This window comes from Dromaius novaehollandiae, chromosome 19, assembly GCF_036370855.1.
Source record: "Dromaius novaehollandiae isolate bDroNov1 chromosome 19, bDroNov1.hap1, whole genome shotgun sequence".
NCBI lineage: Eukaryota > Metazoa > Chordata > Aves > Casuariiformes > Dromaiidae > Dromaius > Dromaius novaehollandiae.
In genome coordinates, this window is record NC_088116.1 from 11,928,026 (window position 1) to 11,945,949 (window position 17,924).

The 17,924-nt window shown below is 44.1% G+C and overlaps 1 protein-coding gene across 1 annotated transcript in view; it reads left to right on the forward strand.

The window, feature by feature from the left end:
* GALNT17 (polypeptide N-acetylgalactosaminyltransferase 17) overlaps window positions 1-17,924 on the forward strand; it is a 210,516-nt gene that overhangs the window by 182,021 nt on the left and 10,571 nt on the right. Inside the window, exons 7-9 of the mRNA XM_026107255.2 lie at window positions 9,940-10,125; window positions 13,015-13,152; window positions 14,371-14,466. Coding sequence (XP_025963040.1) covers window positions 9,940-10,125; window positions 13,015-13,152; window positions 14,371-14,466 — 420 coding nt within the window. The remainder of the gene's footprint in view (window positions 1-9,939; window positions 10,126-13,014; window positions 13,153-14,370; window positions 14,467-17,924) is intronic.

Here is a 17,924-nt window from a genome sequence, read left to right on the forward strand (position 1 = left end):
AGTATTTCTTATTTTAAAGTACAAGCTGACTCCACTGGAGAGGGGATTTGAACACTGCCATGGGAAATAAGCAGATGGCAGTGTGAGTGGCAAAACTATGACAGAGCCACCCTGGTCCCTAACCATCTGCTTTGGACCTTTTTTAACATTTTAAACTTGCACATGTTGAGTCTGTCTCCAGCAGACTTGGTGCTGCAAGGGGGAGTGTACGGGGCAGTGCGATGCTACAACCCAGCAGACGAGGAGTCCTTGCCTTGGAAAAAGGAGGAGATCCTTCCTCCTCTCTAAAAAGACATCTAGTTTCCAAACTTCACTTGCCTTCTCTGGGCTGCCTGTGGGCAATAACTAAAGGGGCAGTCAGGTGTCTATGGAATCATATCATCATTCTTGTTTTCGGTAGGACCAAGAAAACAGGTTTTGCACTAGGACATTAGTTCTCAGCACTTCCTCTTGTCTAACCTCAGATTCGCTAAAACATAGCCATAAAGTCCAGAACAGAGTTTTTTTCCCAGGAACAGAAATGTCTAAGGAGACATTGCCTGCAGGGTTCGAGATAGCAGAAGAGCATCCCTCTGCCTCAGTGGCGGCGCGGTGACACAGCCAGCTCCATGCAGCAGGGCAGCCAGGACCCTTTCCAGGGCAAAATCTCAAACTAAGGTAGAGCTCCTTAGGGAAACCTGACAGTTTATTCAAACACTATTGTTCAAACTCCTTTCCAAGGCTAATAAATGAGAAAGATTGCAGCAAAAACATCAGAGGGCTTTGAGAACGTTGCCACTTTGGTTTAGAGCACTGACAAGGCATAAAATACCGTGTGTATGTGTTTCTGTACGCAGTTATAAGCATTTGCATTAAATGATAGACACCCCCCCCCCCCATGCATTTACTCCCTATCTATTTGCATGTTCTGGTTTTAAGCTCATTAACTACTCTTTTTGATGAGTTGAGCAATTTGCAGCCAAGAGGACAGACTGAGTCGCAGTAAATTGTATCCGTCTATGAGAATCTGTGAAAGAGCGCAGCTTCCTTCCATCACATTCTCCATCAGCATTTGATGAGAGGATATCTATAATTACAGCTAACGAAAGCCACAGTCATGATGTGCTGGAGTTAAGACGCCTGGAAACAGCTCAGTGCTGTCAGCTCAGAAATTGCTCTATCACGCTCCTGCCTCTCTCTGCATAAATAATTCTGTTTCAGAACTGCCTCTTTTCATTAAAACGATAGCTGACACCTTCCCCCCGCCTTTCCCAAAGCAGAATGGTGTTAGTCTGAAGAGCAGACTGGGGAGAATTTTCTCTGAAGAGTTTTTGCATGAAAAATGGATCAAAATTCTGTTGAACTATTTCCATTATTTTATTTTTATGACTTTGACAGAGACGGTAATAGGGAAATAAGATCAGGATGATTTTTGGCATGTTACTGGCAATAAAAGCAAAAAATGACCAACCTCCAAGTACTTTAGGGTCAAATCCTGCAGGTAATTTCTGTACTATTGGTGTATAAAGCTCAGCACGTTCTTTCCGTTCCAAAAGGGCTAGCACTTATTGTTGCTACTGTTTTTAGGCACTCTCCTTTTATGAGTCTGTAATAATCTTTGCATTGCACAGCGTAATCAGGTCCTTGTCGTGTTGCCAAGACGGATCAGATAGCATCAGCCTACCGAGGAATTTTAGTACTAAACTTAATATGATGGATCTGGATTTATACCCCTGTAGTTGCAAACGGCTCCAGCTTTGTGCCTCTGCAGGTGCGCGGCCCTTGAGCGTGCAGGAGCTGACGATACACGTCTTTGGCTACAGCTCCGACCGAGGATGGGAGTGCAGGTGTGAGAGCTTCTCTCCCGTTTCAGTAAGCATTTGCAAGGTGTGCTTTTAAATCCATATTCTATTCCTCCTTTTTTCTTTATTATTAACTTTTGGAGGCATTAAGATGACAAGGGTATAGTCCATCATGCGGTTGCTCTGATGGCCCCAGTTTAATTTTGCAGCAATTAAATCAGCAGTCCCAGTGCACTGAGAAGTGGAAATTTCCATTTTAGAAGCGTTTCTGAACTAAGGGTACCTGGACACTTGTCATTACAGCTAATCCTCCCTGTGTTGCCCTTCGTGTTTAAATACAGCCTCCTGCCAAACCCCTTCTCTAATATTTTATCTTTGTTGGTGATAAAGTCAAATCAATATCCATTGTAGCCAGGAATGATGCACTCTTTAAAACAGTTTGTGTTGGGGTTGCTGGAGAAGCTCAGCATGATTTTTTCATTGGAAAAGCCTCAAGTTTGTGCAAATGCAATTACAGCATGTATGTATCATTCTCCTTCAACTATGGCAGTACAAAGAAATCACTGCTTTGCATCGACACGAAGCTTGCCTTATTCTAACATCTCCAATATGTCAAATGTTGAACTGTTTATGCTCCTTGCACAGTAAGAGGCTGAAAACTTTTAACCGTTACGCAGCATTACTGCAGGTTTTGTGGTGTGGGTTGTGCACCTCTTATTTGGTGTTTTTAAGTGGACACTAGCAATGGAATGAATTTAGCAGTAGCAGCGTAAAAGCTAATAGTCATGTGGGTGTTACTGTTAATGGTATGACACAAGGTAGACAGGAACCTGCCAAAGTCATATCATCCACGAGGGTGAAAGGTGGCAGAAGGAATGCCAAAAAAAAAAGCTTATTGTTTTAAATGTATTGTTTTAAATTATCCCCTTCTCCCTCCATCCTGGGAAATGGTCTGCTCAGAAGGGAAAATCATATATTAAGGGGATGATACGTAAGTACCACACCTTATCTGGATACTTTGCCCAGATGTTCTCAGGCAGCATTTCCTTGGCCTCATTAGGCAGAAAAGAAATCTGCAGATGTAGCAATGAAAATCCTTTCCCTGTTTCTGCTGCAGGACACAGTCTCTCTTTACAGAGGTTTCTAAGATAAATTGATAGTTGATCAGGATGAAGTTGTGTCAGGGTTTCCGATAAGGGAGGGGTTTTTGCTGAGCTCCATCAGTGCTGGAGTGCCTTGTCCCAGGGTCGATGTACCGATGGGCATGTCCCTCCTCACGTGCTTAGAAACGTATCGTCATCCGACTGGTCTGCTTGTTGGTGCTGGTTATGAATATAGCATTGCACCTTTGCTAGCTGCATGTATCCAAATGGCCCCAAAGGTGGTGTGTTTGCGGCTTTTACATAAATTCTCCAGCCCTCCAATCCTCTCGCGATTTGACCTGTGAAAATTCACGTACCCAAATTAAAATGCAAAAATGCAGCTCTCTTCAAGGAGTGTTTGTGACCACATATGGAGATTATAAATACCCTATTCTACTGCTGTAGAAATAAAAAGTTCCCAAATTGTTTTTTCCTTTCTTTTCTTTCTCTCTATATGTTTTTTAACTCACCTTCGTGTAATCTAACTTTTCTACTCAATTCTTGCTGTCATTGTTCCAATCAGATAATGGCATTCCCATTTGCTTGAAGTGGCACTTAGAAACCTAGCAATATATATATATTGCTATATATCTATATCTATATATATATAGAGAGAAAAAGTACATAATATAATCCACCTTGCTGCCTGTGAGACTTGTGCAACTTTTGACTGTAACCTGTAAACAGGCATCAGATAATGGCAGGGAAATGCATATTTACCAAAACGTGGATTTAACAGGCTCACAGCGACATCCCCCTCTTTCTCAGTGCTGCCTTGCTGGAAACTGCTTCAGATGTGTAGCCAGAAATGTATATATAAAAGCATCGTTTCTTCTGAGAAAAAGAATAATTTGGAAAGATGCCATATCTCGGAGCTGTAAGAGGGAGCTCATGGAGAAGTGATTACTTCTTTTTTAGGGCTTCTCAATGGTATTATTTAGGTCTTTGTTCTGATACATTCCTTATTATTTTAGCTGCCTTGGGTAATTGTGTTTTTCCCTTAACTATGAAGTTGCTTTTAAAAGAAAGGGGGGGGGGGGGAGATAAGGCAAAGCTGTTAAATGGGAAATCTATTGCTAATTAAGGTACGGTTTTGCTAATCACCTCAGAAATGAAGTTTTCAGCTGAAAAAGCCTGGAGTTTGTGTAATGAAAGTTTGGAGTGTTTTTTTCCCCGTTTTTCTGTCACAGTGCATTCCGAGATGAAAAGTTTACCTTTCAGACTCATCTTGACACTGTTAGACATCGTGTCTCTTTGCATTAACTGCAGTTAGGCTGTAGCTGTTCTGAGATATATTTCAGTCTGAAGAGTTACAATTTGGCCAAGTTAGAAGCAACTAAAGTCAGGAGCTTTTAATGGGAGCTGGCAGCGTTCGCTGCCGATATCGCTCCTGTCCCCAGCTAGAACATGGCATTCAGGACCCAAAATAGTCACTGTCCCTCTTTATTTATTTATTATTATTATTATTATTATTATTATCATTAGCGATACCGTCATGATGAAAAGGAAGGGATAGCATCATATCAGGGCGGGGGAGGCAATAGGATGGTTTCTCCGTATGGAGGTGCTCGTTTTTGCAGAGGAAGGTGCAGGACGTGGGCCTGGGACTTGGCGGGCTGGAAGGGGGTGAAGGACAAGTCCTAGTTTTGCCACTGAGTTAGCAAAAGTCCTTTTTTTTTTTTTTTTGACATGGCTTTGCTTTGGGCAAAAAACAGACGGCAAGCCTGAACTCCTCGGTGGGACTTGGGGCCATGGCAGGAGAAGTGCTACAGGAGAGTTAGATGCTGTCCCTCATTCTAACATCCCAGGGGAAACTGTCCCTTTATCAGCATTTTCAGATGAAAATACACTAGTAATTAGTATACTAGTAGTAGTTAAGCATTTTATCTCCTGTTTCGCTGCCAGAGAGGAAGGGGTAGGAAACAGCAGCAGACACGGGCTCAGGAGTGGGAGGACGGACGAGACCCTGAGCCTGGTCCTTGCACAGGGACGGGGCTCCGCGGGCCTTCGGTGCCCTCCTGGGTGCCGGATCCTCCTCCGTTACCTCTGCCTGCCTGCCTGGCTCCTTTGAAGTTAGGCAGATTGTCAAAAATCATTCTGCTTAGCGCTTCTCGAGGGTAATTGGTGCTTTTGTCAGCCAAGAGCGAAGCAAATTGGTAGTTGCAGTATATTTTTGAGGGCAAAGGAGATGGTGGAAAGTAATTGCTCTGAGCTGCTTAATGCTTTGGAAACGGTTTCTGTGGCCACTGGAACAAGCTGGTCAAGTTAAATTGGCATCTTCTCAGCTCGCTTTATTATATGCACAAAAGAACATCTGTATGCTGCGTTTTGAAAGCAGCCTTTCGTTCTCTCTCCATTACCGTGAGCGAGGACATGGACTTCCCTCCGGCAAATGCCAGGGTGCTCTGGCTCCCGCCTTGCTCTTGGTCACACATGGGCAGTGCTCACAAACTTCACGGGTACTTGCTTCTCAGCTGCCGTTAGAAATGAGGGGGTTGCTGCAAGAGTGACTTAAAAACGGCTCTTGTGTTTTGCACGCGGTGGCCTGAAGGACGATGGCAGGGCAGATGCAGACGTCTTGGGTGGATGGAGGGGGACTATGTTGCAGTTGCATCTTGCTGAGTGCTTGCACGCTTATGCTGGCGCACGTGCACCCATATTGCAGGACGCCGAATCTTAATTTCATGATGGGTGATGCACGTCAGTGGGATGTCTGCCATTTCGTGAATGCATTAATGCGCCAGTGAAAGCATCGTGCTCCTGGAGGGGGTTTGGAAACCAAAGCCGAGCCGGCCCTCTCCCATAAAGCCAGGTGTGTAATCTTGGGTCATCTTAGGCTAAGCAAAATTTGCCCCCAAAGAAGCAAATGTGTCTAGGAGGTGGATTGCTGGGTGCGTTTCAGCCCTACTCCCACGCTTGAGAGGAATTGCAGGTTTTCCTTATTGAAACCTGGGCAGCAATTGCTTTTTGCTCGCGAAATAATTGCAAAGGAATTACGCCCCAGCTTTTTGTGAAACGCATCAAAGATCTCTGGCTGATGGATTGATCATCTGTTTGTTTCTCTGGGATTTCTTCAATAGAAGTTAATATTAATGGGTTATTTATAAATCCCAGTGTCTTTGTGTATGTTTGATTACTCCCGTGTTTAGACTGATGGAGAAGAAGTTATTGAGTCACCGTCATTTACTGAAGGGGAATGCTTCTATTTTTAGTTCTGCGTCTCGTTATGGGTGGGTGAATGGCAAGCTAATAGTTGTGTTGCAATTTGATTCTTTCAGTCAGAAAACAACCAGGAAACTTGTGACTTGTTCTTCATATTTAATCTGCTATCTCACATGCTCTATCTTGAGTCTTGAAGCATGCATTTACACGCTACCTGTGCATATTTTAGAAAGTGATTGATCTTTTGTAACAAGTAGTAGTAATTCATTAAAATTACTCGTAGATTCTGTCACCATTGTCATGCAGGAGATCCAAGTCAGTCATCATGACTCTTCCTTCCACAGCCTTACGATCAGTAAAGACCACGGAGATGTTTTCAAGCAGTCTCACTGTTTTCATTTCAGAATTGCATCCCATCGTTGTCCTTTCCCTTTGCATGTTTTACCAGTTGTACTTAGTACAAAATGTATGCAAAGCATGCATGCATTTGAAAATACCTTGTTTTTCTTGTTGGTCTTAATATTGTGCCGCTCTTGATTACCTGTCCTCTAAGAAATGGAGACAATTCTCCAAGGAATTAGTAGAAAGGCCATGCTGGACTGATTATCCAGTTAACATAACTAGTGACAGTAAATAGATATCTTAAGGGATTGTAGGTTTATTTGGTATGACTTTTTTGCATAATTAATGGGGAAACTCTTATCAGGAAGCCCATCTATTCATTCAAGATTTTTAGTGGGACAGAAGGCCACTCCAAAGTCACACAAATGAGGGTTGCTTCCCAAACAAATCCTCAGCAATGCAAACAAATCTGTCCTAAAGGGCTGAGTGCCCAACCGGTGCTGCTATTGCAGTTCAGGAAATTATAACCAGGCAGCTCCGTGGTGGTGACTGCCTCTGTGTGCGCGTGGGAGCGACCAAGTGTGATCTCTGGCTATGGCATATGAGCAAAAGTGATTGAGGTGCTGAGGTTGATGGGTGACACTGCTTTGGCAGCCAAGGTGCAACTGCTGACCTCCTCTCGGACACTTACTCCGTTGGCAAAGGAAGCGTTTGCCCAGCAGCTGGAGGCAACTTGTCCTTGCTGGGAGCTGAGAGCACCCACTGGCCACTCCTGCAGCTTAGCTGATGGGCAATAACTGCTCGTTTTTTGCTGGCTTGGTGGCATTGGAGGTGTGCCCCTGTCTGGCAGTACTTCAAATGCATGTTTAGGGCATCGGGTAAGCAATGACTTCCAGCCTAGTTGGAAAAATATATATATAGTCTACTGAGCCCTTGCAGTGGCTCATAGCTCATTCACATTGGAGCCAAGAAAATGAAGTCTGGAGCCTCTCTCAGTGATGTTCACCACAAGGTGAAGGCTACCTCGTGCTTCATACACAAGGGAAAGCTCCTGGGCTACAGTCTCCATCCTGTTGCATCGGACCACTTTGGTGGAACCGTTCACGCACGGTTCTGCTTGCCAGCAGGAACAAAAATCATTGCTGGGTCACACGGGAATGAGTGACTTCTTCCTTGGGTCCTACTTTACTCATCTGTACAAGGAGAATGGCAACACCTTGTGCGACTTGGCTGTTTCCCACACAATAGTTTTCTTTGCTCCTGTTGTTGCTGGTAGAATATAAATGCCTTGTAAAGGCGGTTAGATTTTTTTCTTTATAATGGCAATTTAGGATTTGTTTAGGAGATAGAAGTATGTTCTTTCCCAGCATAGTTGCCTTTTTTAAATTAAATTCGTATTGATCTCTCTGGACCTGGTCCGTGGATAAGTATATAATCAATACTTTTGCACAAAACCCAACACGCTTTCTCCCTCAGTTTATCACAATGCATGTATTTCTAGATACTTTGTACAGATGCTCAAAAAAATCTAAGGTGTCTAGGATAAAACCATGTGAGTTATTTAAATAAAACATGGAAAGGCAATGCCCCAGCCTTACCAATACAGAGAAGCTTCCTGGGAAATGGCATTTTAACTAAGTGAAGACTTTCAAGTTTGTAGAAGTAATTAGGATGAAATCAGGACAAAATCCCCCAATTTCCCTCAAAACAAAGCAAAATTCCCCCAAATCCCCGCAAAACCAGAAATGGTGTGAGGGAGCTTTCAGGACGACACTGCCAGCCTTTCGGGTGGTGGTGAGACAGCCAGGCACCCACCAGGTCTGGGAGCACCCACTGGCAATGGACAAAGTCCCTGTTTCATCGAGACATTAAGAAACTGAAGAACTGACTGGGCAAGAAACATGGGCATTTGCTGTCAAAATATTGCCTTGGGGATATTCCTTCAAAAAACCCTAGGTTTTTAGAACTACCTTATCTACTCCTTGTTTGCTCCAGCAGTGTGTAGCCTGCTGCAGCTTTTCAAGCAAATCTCTTGGAAGGACAGGCATGCCCACGAGTTCAACTCCGGCTTCTTTCTGGAGGTGCTATGTTATATCTGGAGAGTTCAGAAAGGTCTAATGGCAGAACAGGGATAAGACTGGATTTTTTTGTTGTGTTTATGCAGCATCTAATAAAATGGGACCCTGATTTTAGGAGGTGGGTTCCTGTAAACTAGGGTAATGTAAATATTAACAGTATGAATATCGTGATTATAGCAAGGAGATAATTTTAACTGCTATACCGCCTATTAGTTGCTTTACCTATGCTTTGAAAATGCACGTACAGTGCATGTTGTCTGCTAAATCAATCATTTTATCAAAGACGACAGGCAGCTGTTATAGAGCTTACGAATGGTTAACTGTCAGTAATATCTTTTCTACAATGACTTATTTAAAGTGTCTCATCCGTGTGATTTGGACATTATTCGCACAGGAAGGAGCAGAGGTGGTTTCTGAATGGTGGGTCTCACCCGTTGCTAGACGTGGCACGTTCTCAGGTTGCCCTTCTTCTGTAGTGAGGCGAATGCGGAGGGAATTTGGTTTTTCTGCACTGTAACAGGGACCACGATCTGATCCAGGCAGTCTGGCATGGAGAGTGTGGCTCACGGTGGTGCTGGGAGAGCATATTGAACGGGGTTGATAAAATTTAGGGAACACAGATGGGATAAAAGGTGGTGGGCCTGGAAGAGATCCCAGAAACTATGGGTGTTATAACAACTGTGCAAAATGATAATGTAACAGCAGACTGCAAAATAGGCGAAACTGGGATTATTAGGCTTACTTGGCATATGTATTTATAACAGTTGCCTGGCATCCTGCGTACAGGTCTTTATTAATTTAAGATAAATAATTTCTTGGAGAAGGCAAGCAGGGAGAGAACTCAGGTATGGTGTGTCTTTATGCGAATTCCATTTCCGTGGGATAGCAAGAAGATCTGAAAATATCTTATTAACTTGTAAACTGTGATTTAAGGGAATTTTAAACAGCATGTGAAAGAAAACATAATGAACAAATGTTTTCAAGTGGGAGAAATCTGTCCCTGCCATATGGTTCACTGAGTCATCCCTTATGCAGAATGAGATCTTGCATTTGTTCCAAATATTCCAGTCGCTAACCCTTTATATTTAGTAGAAACATCTCTGTAAACTCAGCACCCAGTCCTGCGAAACACTAATACCAGGTGCTAGAGAGAGTCCTGATCCCTTTGAAGTCAGTGTGTGTTTTGCTGCGAGCACTAGTTAAATTTTCCTTGCATGTGACTTGCCATCGTGCGTGGTCAGAGTAAAGGCAATCTGGCCACTTGCTGCTGACTAGTGACGGTGCTGCCCATTTCCATGTTCAGGGCTTGTCAGCATAGGACAGAAACCTCAAAACCCACTGTTTCCTTCTCTTTAATTTGTACATGGGCCGTCTCTAGTCACGTCAGAGCCTTAGGCTGGTGCGTGATGCCCATGCTCTCCTGTTGCCTTCCAGGTGTGGCTCTGCGGTGGCAGCATGGAGGTCCTACCGTGTTCGAGAGTGGCTCACATCGAGCGCAAGAAAAAGCCCTACAACAACAACATCGGTTTCTACACCAAGCGCAACGCCCTGCGAGTTGCTGAGGTCTGGATGGACGATTACAAATCGCACGTCTACATCGCGTGGAACCTGCCACTGGAGGTACAGCCCTTGTGCCCTTCTCCTGGTCTTCACTTCTTTGGGTTGAGAGCTTAAATTATAGTGTTTAGTGCCACAGTGTGAAAGAGAGCCTGAAATATCAGTCAGGTGGTCAGACTGCAGAAGTCAACCCAGGTCCCTCAGCTTTGATGGAGATGCTGCCAAAGACTACAGACTTGGGTGGAATTCCTAGGGTTTACATCAGCTGACGTCTGTTGTGCAATTTCTAAAAATTTAACCTGTATTGCAGAGTGTTTATCTCCCCATTCACTGTTTACACAGTGTGAATTTGTGTCATTATGCTGCTCTGCAGATGGGGTCTTTCTGTAAAATCCGTTGACAGAAGATTACTAACAATGCTGATGTTAATAAATGAGCTTTTTTTTTTTCCCCTGCAGCTCTGGTAGGTATATGTCGTGTGCAGGCCTGTGGCAACAGCAAACTGTGTTTTTATGCCTAGCAGGACGTTGTTGCTCTCCAGAACTCATTGTGGACGGGGCGTCCTGCAAAAATGCACCGTCTGGGTTCCCGGGCCAGTGGCGCTTAGGAACCGTCTTTGGAAGTAAAGGGAGAGGAGAACGGCGGTTCACAAAATGAGATCCCATTCCAAAAGCGGTTGCTCTAAAACCACCATCACTGGGTAGCTTTGGGCACTTATATTTATTTCCATACAGAAGTGTTTTGACTTTCTTAGATTTGACATGTCATTTTTCACATAAATCCTGCCTTGCAGCAACGTGGTGCGTCTTCTCTGGAAAACTGTGGGTTCCTGCTAGCAAAGCAGGCTGACCTTGTCTGGAGGCTAGATCCTGCAAATGGATCTCTAGAGCTCCCTTAGCTCCAGGAGGAATTCATGCAGATCCAAGGACTTTGGTCTTTGCATGGGCTACATCCAAACAACGAAGCCCAAGAGCGTGCTGCAGCTTCCCAGGGGATGGGGCTAGGAGCCCTGCAGAGCTACCTGATTGCAGGAAAAACTGTTGACATCCGTGGCCCGGCTGCTTGCGAACAGTTGTTTCCATCTGCCCTTTTGGTGGCAAAAAGCAAACCTGAAGCGTTCTCCCCTTGCAGATGACACTCCCAGCGAAGAGCTTCCACCAGTAAGAGCGGCATCTGGGTTGCGGAGCTGCCTGGCAGCGCTACCCTTAGGGGCCAGGCATTTTGAGAAACCTTAAATATGAACTGCTGCTGCTGCTTTCTGGGGAAAGGTTACCTCTGCGGAGATTTACTGGCATTTAGAGCCGCAGTAGCAGCAACTTTGTGCTGCATCAGGGAGCAACAGGTAGCCGGGAAGGGTCGATGAGCTGCCCGAGTTCCTGGTTTGACGTGCAGCGGGCGATGGAGCGTCCTGGATTAGTTTGTTATCGAGAAATAAGTGAATAGAGGCTGAAAGCAATGCCGTTTACCTGGCAAGCTGCAGGCAGGTGCTGGCTGCGATGGGCAGCGCTCTACGAGTTTGGAAAGGGGAAGAGAGTTGCTTGCAGGACTGAGTAATTTCAAATCTCTCTTAAAAATAGGTTGCAAGATGCAAACCCACATGGGCAGGGAAAGTGCCAGCGACAGGTGATTCAGACCCAGTCCCTAGACTGATCTGGTTTTGGAGATGAGGCATCACGTTTCTGCTAAGAAAAGGCTTTAGAGGGCAGCACAAAGCGATTAAAATTAAATGCGAAGCCTCAGGTCCTGTTAGATCCTGAAGAAGAAGCATCACGTGGAATCCACAGCAGAGGTGGATCTGGAGAAATACATCTGAGTTACCTGAAAAAGACGTGGGATTTTTATACAGCTCTTATCAGTAAAATTGTGAGGATTTAATATTACAGAAGCCTTGTTTGACAGGTGGTATCGTGCAGTGAGATATGAAGGTACATTGAATTATTTTGCAATGCTACTGTATACAAAATGAAGCAAAAGCCATGCACTGCATATTTCAGGCTCTGACTCATTTGTGGGCCTGCTTGGCTCAGCATCTCAGTTTGCCTGTTCATATTTGAGACTGTCCTACCTGTCTGCACTGAATCATATTTACTTTTACCTATGAGCTACCAGTAGCACATTAAAGTGGTGTCTTCTCTAAAGCAGAGTGAATAATTCATTGGAAGATCATTATAGGTGTTGTAATGGAAAATTGCTTTCCCAGCTCTATTTAACAATCACTGGAGAAGACAAGAGATGAGCTAAAATAGCAGAGGAGCCCAGACACCTGTAAAAAGAATAAAAGAGGTTGTATTGTGCCTCTGATTTCTTTCACCTGGCTGGTGCATTAGTTCCCCAGACTCTGTAATGGAATAAGAGGTTAAAGAAGGGCTGCACTCCTCAGTCACTGCTCCTGGCTCCTGCAAGATTATTCCCACCGGGATGGATATTGTGGCTTTGTCTGCTTTTAAATCAACGCGAGCAGTGGGGTTCCGCTATATCTCCGGGGAGACTATTTCGCGGCATAATTGTCCAAATTGTCAAGAGGTTTTTCTGAGGTTCAGCCTAAATTTTTATTCTCCTGTAATTTTATCCTTTATTCTTAGCTATCCGTCTCCTTTATTATATTTGAATCTTAAACCTTTCCTTCTCCCCTGTCCCCACTCCCCGTCAGCCTGGTGGCCCTTGGGAGAACATCTTCAAAACATACCGCAGGAGGAGGACACTTCTCCTCCTGACCATGGCTGTGAAATGCAGGTCTTCCTTTGATGTCCTGTGACGATGATTTCTGCATTGGAAGCATGTGCCAAAATGCCCTGGCATGGCCCCTGCCCCGAGCTGCTCAACCTTTGGCAGCTACCAAGCTGCTTGGAAGCAATAGTGAACATCAGTGAAGCGCAGTCATTTTTGGTCTTTTTCCTTCCCCCCCCCCATAAGAATAACTGTTCAGGGAAGTGCTGTGTCTTTATTTTTCAGAATCCAGGTATTGACATTGGGGATGTCTCCGAGAGAAAAGCATTGAGGAAGAGCTTAAAGTGTAAAAATTTCCAGTGGTATCTGGACCATGTTTATCCAGAAATGAGAAGATACAACAACACCATTGCTTATGGCGAGGTAATTAAGGCCCACTGGTTCCTTAGATCAGACTGATAATATTTATGACTCGTAAGGCTTTGATGAGAAATAGCCTCGAAGGAGATAAGTGTGAATCAAAACCTACTGTTTGTGTATAATTATATAAATGTGTAATAATGCGTTAGCAGTTGCTTTAAAAACCTATGTGTGGATTTATTTCTGATTTTGAAGATCCATATACAGTAGAATATTTTAATACTTTATTTACTGAATTGACACAAAATTATCTATATTACCCACTGACTCCAGGGATTAAGCAGCTCAATATATAGTTTTAATACATAGTCTTTATATAAAGCGTTTTGAGTTAACCTCAGCTTCATTCCTTACATGCTCTCTGTAGGATACAGCACTGTCGCAACAGCTTAAGGCTGAGATAAACTAAGGAGACTTGATTCACTATATATTGGCTTTGAGACAGTGGTAAGAATGTAAAGACAGGCATTTATGGGAACTAATAATAATCAGTTGCAATAGATCACTTCTGGCATAGTGACAGTTTGAGGAGGCCTGTTGAGGCACAGACCCAGCACCCCAGATGGGCATTAACTTTAAGAAAATTTTCTCATCAAAGTTACTTAATGCCTTCTAGCTAAACCCCCCCAAAAGCAATCTTTTGAAAGGCAGTGCTTAATTTCAATTGCTCCATATGGGGAGACTCAAGAGAAGACATCTGTGCATTAACCCGACTCGGTAACTCGGTTTCAGTTGTTATTTCACTTGGCGGCATGAATTCAGCAGTGTTTTGTGCTCCTTCCGAAGGGCGTCCGTGAATACCTGGCCCATGGGTTTGCCAGCTCTGTGCCTCCTGCATCTGTACAATGATTCAAATGGGTTCCTTGTGTTAGTTTTTTTTTTTCCTTTTGTGACTTGTTGAGCGCTTCAGGACTTTCATTTTGATGAAATATAAGCAATTCTGCCTTGATTCCAGGCTCCTGGCAACATACTGTTGGCAGTCTAAAAATATGTTTGTCGCCACCACACATGACCAAAGACAAAGAAAGCTGTGATCAGGAAAGTTGCCTTGACTGGTGATTATTATATAAAGAAAAACATTATATGGACCACTAATCTGTGCCCGATTATGTCCAATGACGTAGTAATGTATATTCTTTCCTTAACAAGAGAGGCCAGAGATGTTACTGCAGCTCATCTCCAGTAAGACAAGGCCACATAACCCCGTATTTTTTTCCACAGCTTCGAAACAACAAGGCGAAGGATGTGTGTCTTGACCAGGGCCCCCAAGAGAACCACACAGCGATACTGTATCCGTGCCACGGCTGGGGACCTCAGGTGAGGATTTGCTGTGTGCCGGCTGCGTGGGAAAGTACCAAACCGGAGCCGGCGGAGGCTGCTCCAGGACGGAGCGCAGATGCCCAGCGCCTCTTGGGCTGTGCTCTCAAATGAGAAGTTCCAGCTGCTTGTTAAAAAAACTCATAAAAAAAAAAAAAAAAAGGAGTTTTTTTTCCAGCTACTCTAAGAGCAGTTTGCTGGATTAAATTACAGAGTCGTGCCGGAGCTGTGAGTAAAAGCATCATTTAAAAAAAAAAAAAAAATCTTCCAGGCAAGAGTAAGTAATGCTGAAAGCAAGTAGCCAATCAGTGGAGCAAAATGTACAACAAGCAAAGGCATTTTGAAGGCATTTCCTTTCTTTTTCTACCCACTGAGTAAAAGGTGCAAGCTTGGAAAACAAAACAAAGGTGCTTTCTGATGGGATGATAATTGGTCATTTGAACGTGGCACAGATTTAGCTGTAGTTTTCTACCTGTCCTTTCGCCTCTCCGAAACTTTTGGAGCAACCCAAAAGCTCCTTATCTTAATTTTAAGCTCATTCTAAGCAGTCGTGATTCCAAGATTTACTCTAGGTCTCTTATGATGGTGTCAAACACTGAAAGTTGATGATTATGAGCCTATTCAGCCTTTTCTGTAGTTTCGTCTTTCATTATGTTTTAAAAAGGAAACATCCTTACAGAGCTGGAATGCTGCTGGCTTGGTAGCCATGGGGTTGAAATGACGGCCTTTAGAGAAAACTGGATGCAATGCTAGCTGTGTAAATGCAATCATTGTTAAAACTAGTGGTGCAGACTCTGAGCAGTGCTTTCAGGATCTGCAGGCTCCAAGGATAATTTAACAATTTCCCTGCTAGCTTTTCCTGTTCATCTTTCCCCTATCTCTGCTTATATGCCCACCTTAGTCTTTCACCTAAATCCTGTGATCTCCTTGCTGTTCTTGTATGCCTGGTGGTTGTCATCTTTTAATGCAAGTCCCCTGTCAGAATGTGCTTCTCTCTTGTAATCTGTTAGGAGAAAATATAACAAATTTGCTTTTAGGTCTGAAGTAGAATGGCCATCTTATGACACACATCTTTCTTTTTATGAATTATGACATGATCTTGACGTTTTCCTCCCTTGCCAAAAGCAGGCCAGGCCTCCCTAAAGCTACGCAGTGGTGGCACTTGTTCTGGAAATTTTTGCTTCATACGGTGACACTCTGGTTGGTTGTTGCCAGGTTTTTATGTATTTACCTGGCTTGAACCTCCTGCTTTTGTTTGCATTTCCCACATCAGTGCTGCAGCTCTGTATATACAAAATCTAGCCAAGGTGGGGAGGTAGCAGATTTCTGAAAGCTGAATTCCTAGGCTAAAGCTGCCGTCCAGGTTCTGTCCGAAGAGGGAGGCATCCCAGAAGGGACCCGTTGCACCTCTCACAAGAGGGATGGCTCCTGCCCGTTGCTCTCCACTGATGAGAGGAGGAGGAGTCTTACGCTTAGAGGCTTAACTTTGATTTGGGTGAGTTAGGTGAGATGAATCCATCTCAGTTGTGCCAGAATGGTGAATTATGTTCATTTAAGTCAGTCCTAACTCTTCACTCCACCATTTTCTGTCCTGGCATTAAGATGTTTATTACTCAGGAGTTGGCAATGCCTTCCGGCAGTCTGTTTTAAAATCACCACCCCAAACTAAAGCTGTCTGTGCTTACACATGATGCACGGTTCAAGATGAGAACTGTCGGTCAGGCTGGGCCACATGTCTGAACACCTGTAAGTGCCCAAATCCTCTTGAAATCACTGCGTGACAACAAATTGCTCAGATACCATTGAGATGAAGGAGCATAGAAGGTCACGTAGTAACAAGTAAAGACTCAAACCCACGCGACCTGATAGCCCGCTGCTGTTTGGCTGGTTTGCTGTACCGTCAAAGGCAAGTCACTATATCAGACCTTCATCTCATTGCAGAATTGCACGCGTTCCATAGAAACGGTTGACACGAGTGCTTTCATTTTTGGTCCCAAGTGCCCTCTAAGGCTACCGTCCACCAGCCCTCCTGGGTCGCTTGGTTCGCGTTGCAGATACAAGAAGCGAAACCTCTGAAGTTTGCTCTGCAGTTTCACCAAGTGTTATGAAAGAAAGCTCAGCACGGCAGGTGCATTCATTAAGATCAAAACTGTGAAATATAACACAGTAAAGATCATCACATGAAGTGCTCGCAGGTATTTACATAACAAAAAGCTTGCCTGTGAAAGCCATTTTCTCACGTGAATCAAAAAGGAGCGCAGGGAGCAGAAAACTCCCCCACCAGACAGTACAGTTTCTCAAATTATTTGGGGTGATTAATTTATTGAGTAAATATCTCATTTAAGCATCAGAGTTCTCCTGGCTGAAACAAAGGCTGCTCCGACCTGTGGCTACTTGGAGCCCATCTTGGAGCCGTACCAGAAATATTTGGTAAACTCAATCTTGAAAACAAAGCCTTGTTTCTTTAGTTCAGTGGACATTACAGGTAATAATAGTTTAGCTCCTATACACTACTCATCCAGTCCATACGTGGGAGAAGTTTTTTTTGAGGGAGGGAGGTTCTGCAGTTGCTGCTTTTCAGGTGAGAAGCACATATTAGAGTTCACAGCAAAATCATATAGCTGCTGCCTAGGTCTTGGGAACGTGCGATCCCATTCCTGGTGGGATTCCCAAGACAGGATCTGATTTTTGTCAAATCTTAAGGATTAGCTCATCAAATCTGGCTCAAAGCCTACAGCATCAATCAGGGCTTAAGTCAACAGGGTGTCAGTTGCTTCTTCAACCATGGGCCTCCAATATGACTTAAACATGTTTCTTAGCTTTTCTACATTTTTAATTCTCCAACTGCAGAATGAGTTTAGCAATATCCTGCTGCTAATGTCGTCATGAGGGGAAGTGAGTGGGAGATGGGGATGGAGCCAAATGGGTACTGAAAGCTCCAGGACACTTTGGCTGTGGCAGCCTAAGTGAGTATTTGAGGGTCTAGCATGCTCAAGGAGGGTCATTTTCTGCTAGAAAGTGTATAGTTCGAGTGACAGGAATGTGCAGAAAGAGCCTGTTCTTGCAGTATGGTCACCCGGGGCTTTCCAGGCTCTCAAGGAATCAGTAGTCCCAAAGCTCATCACAGCCTGAACTGCCAACCTGGTGAGCTACCATGCCTAGGAACCAGCAGCAAGGTCACCACGGTGGATAGAAACCGTAGTTTGGTTTATCCTTGTCTTTAAACAAAGATCAGGCAGCTGTGGCTGATCCACTCACTGCTAAACATCACCTAGCTGTTAGGTGGTGCTTAGCTTAAATGTACACAGTTTGTTCTTAAATGGCACCAACTGCCTATTGCACTTTCTGGATGGAAACGTAAACCTGGATGGAAACGTACATTATAGTGTGAGAAACTGAATTAGTCTGGCAATGTCTGCTAACCCCGGGCTTTAAGATGAATGGCTAAAAGCAGGGTT